Source organism: Maniola jurtina, chromosome 1 (genome assembly GCF_905333055.1).
Source record: "Maniola jurtina chromosome 1, ilManJurt1.1, whole genome shotgun sequence".
In the NCBI taxonomy this organism is placed as follows: domain Eukaryota; kingdom Metazoa; phylum Arthropoda; class Insecta; order Lepidoptera; family Nymphalidae; genus Maniola; species Maniola jurtina.
This window is the reverse complement of record NC_060029.1, coordinates 15,108,976-15,117,394: the sequence shown is the minus strand read 5'-3', so window position 1 is coordinate 15,117,394 and position 8,419 is coordinate 15,108,976. Positions and strand designations below refer to the sequence as shown.

Sequence of the window (8,419 nt, the reverse complement as noted above, 5' to 3'; positions counted from 1 at the left end):
CCACATGAGTTATTATAATTGTGAGATATATTATTATTTCAGCCAAAAAACGTAAATAGATTTCGAGTTACGATATTCGAAATCTATCTACTTTGTGGAAATGTGCAATCTTGTACTAACCCTACTGATGTAATGGCAGTTTGATCCTGTATGCTTAGTATTAGATTTTACATGACAGCTCATCAACGTTAGATACACTTCAACATTAAAGTGAAATGGACCTTAACAGCCTTGTTTTAAAGCTCAAGCACGCTAAAAGCGAAAATATTGTTAAATTTAAATCGGCCATACTGAATTTTTGACTTTCAATTAAAGATTACACCATACCTCTAATATCTATAGCTATGTCCTTTGCACCGTTTTGCCTGGAAGAGGTAGGTAGCCAGCCATAAGGCCGCCAAATTGTACCTACCTGCCTATATTTTGTTTTGCATTGTATGTGTTGTGTTAATTTTGTGGTGTAACTACAAAAAAGTATATTCATACATTTATTCATTACTCTCATTTATTTATTTTACACATTTTACCCAATTTTTAAAAAATGTTCAAAAATAACAGCAATAACAAAAACAACAAACAATAAAATAACAAAAACAACAGAAAAAATAACAGAAACACAGAAAGAACAAAAAATAAAATAACAGCAACAACAAAATCAATAAATAACAGAAACAAAAGAGAAATAAAATAACAGAAACAACAGAAAACTAAAGTAACGGAAGAATAAAGAAAAAAAAAACATTGGATAAAAATACGGTAAAATTATTCATTCATTATTAGATTCATTTTACTTTGACGTTATTGAGTTTCGACGCCCGTGAGATGTAAAATCTCATACTACAGTGATTTAATTCCTCAGCTATGCTAGGCGACCTATAATTCCATTGCAGTGAAACGAAATCGAGAGTTGTAATAATTTCCTATTCAGTAATATTTTATTTTTTACTTGTAATATTAATAATAATAATACGTTTTATGATATTAAGTATTTATTTAGTTAGCTTATGTTTGAATTTATTCGGTAATATAGCCTCTTGAATCCTCTTGAGATTAGCGAGTATTTTATATAGAACTGAATCGGTAATGACTACGTAAAATCTAAAGACTCCACTACACATTGATCCAGTGCGCTCGGCCATGGCGGCCAATGTATAAATGCTACTTGCGAATTGCTCTCAGATCCATTAATATGGGTCTGAAAACCCATAAAAGTCATGAGGCGAAGTGGTCTATGCACATTCGCTAAGTGGTCTATACACATTCGCCATGTGGTCTATACACTTTCGCCAAGTGCGTTGGTTCAATGTGTACTAAGTTTTTAATCATACAAAATAATGTGACTTAGGGTTACCATGTTGAATTTTATGAATTCAGGACTTTTTTATTACTGTTAAATTCGATCAAAACATGAATATTTTTGTATTTAATTCGTAATTATAGGATTTCTGACCAATAAATCTCACAACTATTCAATACATTTCTGAATCTTGGTTGTTTTGTTTGATTAGTTTCAGTTCTATTTAAATTGCTCATATCCAAAATTGTGATCTTCTATGAAGACTGACAGTCATGTGGGGATATTATAGTATGCACAATAAAGTCTATCTTTGTACAAATCATTTGTTTTTGTAACGATTAAATACACTTATAATAACGGGTTTCAGACTAAAATAGTTAACCTGCTAATTTGTTTGAAGAATTGAAATTATACAGTTGATTTTTGTGCTCTATGACAAAATTTTAGTAATTTCTAAGTTAACATGAGATTTGAGACTAAGGTCGGAAACAAATCTAGCAAAATTTTGCCAGCGCGCGAATATACGCGTGCGGTCTTTTTCTATATCATTTTGACCGCGTAGATATGGCAGTGCCCAAAACATTTCAATTAGCAGAGCTTCGCTAAATTTTGTCAATAGCCTAATGATAAGTTTTGTATAAGGTACATTTGAAACACAGCATTAACTACAGAATGATCAGGCATAAATAAAAATTTTACTCTTTGACAAACTTGTGCTAAACAATAATCTATTCTTAACATATTTTTTTTACATAAGCAGGTACAAACAGGTTTTCACTACAAACTAATAATAAAAATGTATAACCTTAACTTTTATTGCTCATAATGTAATGATCGAAATGTAAAACTCATTAATTGTAAGGACACTATCCACTAACGCATATCGTAGATCATTCGAGAAATTAACTATATTATTGGAAACCTTTACGTATTGAACTGCATTCATGTGAATTCCTGAAAGTTTTAGTGGACAGCGAACCTTAATCGTTGAATTGTAATGGTGACCTTTTTGTGTTGTGTTATTGCTAAATTTATTTATTTTCAAATACATTAACTTAACACAGTATATTATCCTTTTTCTACCCATACTCTGTGAGACGATGTAATTATTATGTATAGAAGACGTAATTTTTTAACATTGGATTATGTTCATATTTGGTGCAATACAGAACATTCCAAACCTGGTTTGGTGCTTATTATTATAGTAAAATTATCGAATAATATTATGGAGTTTCATTTAATTCTTGCCCAACGCTCTCTTTTATTTCAGGCACTAAAGGTCACTATTAACTAATTCGAACTTATTAACTGTAACTTTTTAAATTATTATTGAGTACTTAACATTCATTTTATTAGTTATCTTTCGCCATTTAAACGTTAAATTACTAATAATCTTTCTACAAAAAGTAAATCCCGAATCATAATTTCTCCTCATTAGAACTTAATTTACGAAACAAAAATGTTAAAATTCTCTGACATACCTACTCTTAGAATATGATCGGCTGCCAACTTATTCTATTCTAAAATAGTCTTAAGACTATTTTAGAATAACGTTTTTCTCAACAAACTTCGTTAGAATAAAAAATCTAAATTAATTTAAATATCATAACTTTAAATAACATGAGGCCGAAAAAATTTAATCATAGACTATCCCAGAAATTAGAAAAACGCGTGGCAGCCGTAGTATTAAAAAAAAAACAATATTGGAAGCACTATTGAACACGAACTAATTTGCTTCAAATATTAATTGAGGCAGCTATTCATTTAAAAAATATATTCTTGTACTATCACTTATTCTTATAGGGCAAACTAAAATTAGTGCTGTCAAAAAAAAATTGCGTAGAAAAACAAAAATATTTTTATAGCGTGGGAGGGATAATGTTAGGTGGCTAAAGTGCATAATAACTCTTTTTTTTTAAATTTATATTTACCTAATTTTTCAATAATATAATCCTTTTTTTATAAAGGCGTAAAATACTTGATACTGGGGCAATTTTGTTTGAATAAATTCTTTATGTGTCGTGTAATGTAATCTATAATTATTACTTGATACTTTTATGTAAAACTACATAATATAATATTTTCATATAGTTACTTATCAATCGGAAAACCATATTTCCTGCAAAAATATCATTTCCCAGAATTTTTGACAGTTATAACCATTTTCGTTTTACACTAAACTAAATTTAATTTACAGGTAAGACTAAAATAATACGATGTAGAGAAAAGAACGGCTTCATTTTAAGCCCTTTGAATTCTTAGTTTAGTTTTCAACAATCTTGGAACTAAAATTAACATGAACATATTTTTGCTCACTTAGATTATTACTTTTCATACTAGTCAAAACAACAGTTCGATTTATGCATAGATATTTTTCATATTTAATACGACTATGTACTGTGATATAATTTTTATTGAACAAAAATAATATACCTATCTTTAATTTGCACTAATAGATGAATTAGCCACTTACCATCCTCGAATTACGAATAGCGAAAAATTAATAATACTTATGAGTTTTTAAGTAAGTATCTTTTTATTTTAGGAAAAACTATGGTCTTTTAAGTAAAGAAAATAAACTGATAAATATGTCTTCTAGAGGCACATTATGGCTTAGCAGTCATTTCAATTATTATTGTTATTTACTGATAATATTGCTCTATTATCTAAACCATAATTTATTTTGACTAAAATAAACTAAGTTTAGATGGGGGTCTAAAATATCGTTAATTTCGTTCAATTAAAAACTAAATTGACATGTTACGAATATATTACGTGATATGAACAATTATTGCAGTATTTTTCGTCAAGTCATTTAGTTTATTTCGTCAAACTATAGTTTATGTAAAAAAGACTACACATTAAATAAACAATGCAGTTTTCTTAAAAATTGACCTACAAATTACATTGATTTTCATAAAGTATTTAATATTACCGCAAAGGCATAGTGATTTATACTGTTAGATTCTGATTTATTAGTTATTACGCTTTTAATAGTGTAGGTAAGTATTTATAGCTATCCTTTTTTGGTTGTACAATATTTGATAAAGAAGATATTTACCATTTCTGCTGTATGCACAACTTTAACGAAAATAAGTGTCTAAATTAATTAAAGGTTTTTTGAGAACTTTTCCTACCAGCCGATAGATGGCGTTAGTTGAATATTACTTCACGCTAAAATGTAAGGCTATAGGAGCCATATGTTGAGATAATCATATTTGTGTTTTGAGCAACAAGAGCAACAATAGCAGCAGTATAAGAGTAGTGAAATAGTGTATTTATTAGCAATAAAGGTGTAAATCAAAAGTGCAGTGATGTTTAAATTGTGTGCCCTATAGAATAACAACAGTGAGTAACAAATGCATTAAACATTATGGTGCCGAAACCCGGGAATAAACTGTAAGTAATAGAACTTAAGTTAATATCAGTGAAAAAAGACTTAGTGCAAATCGTGTTGAAAAAAGACTTAGTGAAAATCGTGTTGAAAAAAGACTTAGTGAAAATCGTGTTGAAAAAAGACTTAGTAAAAATCGTGTTAAAAAAGACTTAGAAAAATTACGTCTGTGAAATAACTTAGAAAAATTACGTCTGTGAAATAACTTAGAAAAATTTCGTATGTGAAAAAACTTAAACTAAATTTCGCTTCAAAAGGACTTAGAAAAAAAATTGGTTGTGTAAAGACATAGAAAAATTTCGATTTAAATTAACGAACATTTACTTGTGAATAAACTTAGAGAACTTTTTAATCATTTGTGAACTTAGTCTCTGAACATAATAGTGACTTCGTTTTTAGAACTTAAATGAACTTTGAAGCTAATAACTGGATGATTTTGTAATGCTTGCACTATCAAGTTTTAAGTATTTTAAACATTTTTAAATTATTTCTGTGATACAACTGGACTTTATTTTTTGTTGAACATTAGTATTGTGTTAACTTAGTGCTTCAAAAAATTACAAATAAAAATGAATTCGCTAATACTTGTTCAAGAAGATCGTTTTGAAAACTTAATGAAGGCTGATAAAAATTACAAAAAGACACCTAAAGAGAGATTAACTAAGGGTTATACTGAATCTAGATTAGAGTCCTTAGAAACATTGTGGAGCGAATTTAAGTTGGATCATCGACAGATAGTGGCGCAGGCTACTAAAGACACAAGAAAAGATTTAGCATATTTTACAGAAGATTTATATGAGCAATTTGAAGAACTTTACACTACCTACAAATCAACGTTAAAAAATAAACTCGAGCAATTTAAGCCTACAAAACACACTGAAACTGTTTCAATATCTAACTCTGGATCATGTTCAGCGCGTGATGAAGTACATTTACCTTTGATCAAACTACCCTCATTTAGTGGAAAATATAATGAATGGCAATCTTTTCATGATTTATTTGATAGTTTAATTCACAACAACAGCAAGTTAAAGAGTGTTCAAAAACTTCATTACTTGAAGAGTTGCTTAAGTGGAGAACCTGAAGTTTTATTGCGCGACTTAACTATTACTGATGCAAACTATGAGGAGGCGTGGTTGCTATTAAAAAGGCGATACGACAACAAGAGATTCAATTGCAACGCTGTTCTTAAATCATTATTTTCCATTAAACAAACGAGTCATGAGTCGGCTAGTGCACTTAAACTTATTCTTGATACAACATTGAGCTGTCTGAAACAATTGAAGAACTTGGGTATTGATGTCACATCTTGGGATTCAATTTTGATATACTTAGTGGTTTCTAAATTAGATATTGAATCTCATAAGCAGTGGGAAATCCAAATGAGCCATTTAGCACCTGATGGAATGCCCACGTGGAGTCAACTTGCTGAGTTTTTAGAAGCTAGATTCCGAGCGCTAGAAATGATTGATACTGATAAGGCCAAACATCCAGTTCAGAGTAACCACGCATCAAAACCCAAATCATTTCATACCACACTTGATAATCAGAATAAGAAAGAGCCAGTTTGTGCACTATGCGAAGAAAATCATCACCTTTACGCTTGTAAGAAATTTGGTGTGCAACAACCAAAGGAAAGACAAGACTTCGTACAAGCCAAGGGACTTTGTTTTAACTGCTTGGCTCCATTTCATTCAGTGAAAAATTGTAGGCTGGCAAAATCTTGTCAAAAATGCGGGCGAAAACACCACACATTATTGCACTTCAACAAAGAGGCCAGAGACCAAGAAGGTTTTCTGAGTACTACTGAGAACTTACACCTTGACACTAACAATTCTGAGAAACATGCGCAATCATCAACTTCGTTGGGAACTGAGACGAGAATCATATCTAACTTTGCGAAAGAGAAACTACAACCTAACGAAGTCCTACTGGCCACCGCGCTTGTTAAAACTAGAGCAAAGAACGGCTGTGAGCACCACATTAGAGCTCTTTTAGATCAGGGCTCACAGGCGTCATTCATCACGGAAGCTACAATTCAACTGCTTGGACTTAAGCGCTCACCGGTCAATGCGTGGGTGTCAGGTCTAGGGCCTGGTGGAACGAGAGTTAAGTACATGGTTTCTCTCCATGTCGAATCACGCCAGAACCCAGAAAAATCAATCCAAGTAGATGCATATGTGCTGAGATCATTTTCGTGGGTACTTCCGTCGAGTAATCTTACATCACCTGACTGTCTAGAATTTGGAGATTTAGTTCTAGCTGATCCAGGCTACGCAACTTCAAGTAAAATTGATCTTTTGCTTGGAGCTGAAGTGTACAGTAAAATATTAACTGAGGGCATGATCAAACATCCAAAAGGTAACTTAATTGCACAAAATACCATTTTTGGATGGAAAATATCAGGAGAAGTGTCGAATGATACAAATGCACACAGTAAAAGAGTAGTTAGCATGCACCTCAAAATAAGAGTAGAAAACAAACGTAAACAATTTCCGAAGATTGGGACAGAACTTAATAATAATTATCACAAGAATCTAATTAGAGAAGAAATTAAATCAGGAAACTTATCAACGGCTATGAGTGCTAACGATGGGCGGTACGTTGTACTGCCGTTAGAGAAAGAAACACCTGATTGTGAAGAAAAACAGTTCAAGGCTTTAAAGAGATCTCATTCTATAGAAATTAAACTAAAGAAAAATTCTAATTACTATGAAGAAGATCCGAAAATTCAGGAAGAAGATATCACTTTAAATTCAAATATAGAACTCATAGAAAATAATAAAGAGACAAAAGATTCTGCAGCAGATATTGTCCATCAACACGCTGAAATAAGGGAAGACAAAATGTACGATCAAGGGAAAGTACATGAAAAAGATACAAAATATCAGCGTTTACTTTGGAAACATAATTCTTTTCAGCCAGTTCAGCACTACAAATTACTAACTTCAAAATTTGCAACAGTTTGTGAACCTTATCTAGATAAAAGGTATTCGGAACAAATAACTAAAGATGAAGAACATAATTTTGCAATCGCTGTAGAAAAGGGTTTGGAAATTAAATTTAACGTTGACAACCTTGTGGCTACTCATGGATCTAGAGAAGAAGCTGTAGAAGGAGTTATTTACATAGAAATGAATAAGCTATTAAGAGTATTAGAAAATCACTTCCAAAAGTTACATGCAGTAAATTTAGAATGGGATGATACAATAATAATGAAAGAGCAAGTTAGAATGAAGAATTTTAAGATTCAGAGAAAAATTCAACTGATAGATAGTTTTAGCCGAGAACTGCATGCTTCAAATGATACATCTAAATCAGCTCATACCACTGGAGATCAAATTCACATGAGACCGATTACCGCCAACATAAAGGTTACATCAATACAAAAGAAAGTAACTACTGTAAGATTAAAACTTTGTGATAGATTTCTAATTGCAAAATTAATATACGAGTTGGTCCGAATTTTAAACATATTGAAAGGTTATGATCTTCACGCTTGGAGTGACTTGGCTGTGATATTAACATGGCTGAAAAGTTTGCCAAATTATTACACGAATTTCATAAACAGCCGAGTCATCGACACAATTGAATACAAACAACGGACGAAAGTTCGTATAATTTATCCTAACAAACCAGACTTCTCCACACACAGAGCAGAGAAAACATCCAAGACTTTAACTGAAGCTGAAACGAGAAAAGAAACTTATTTATTTATATTATTATAG

General features: G+C 31.2%; 1 protein-coding gene across 1 annotated transcript; it reads left to right on the top strand.

Moving 5' to 3' along the window:
* The first annotated feature begins 5,260 nt into the window (after window positions 1-5,260).
* Window positions 5,261-8,419, top strand: LOC123867384. Its single transcript, XM_045909398.1, has one exon. It carries the CDS (start codon window positions 5,261-5,263, stop codon window positions 8,417-8,419), a length of 3,159 nt encoding a protein of 1,052 aa, XP_045765354.1.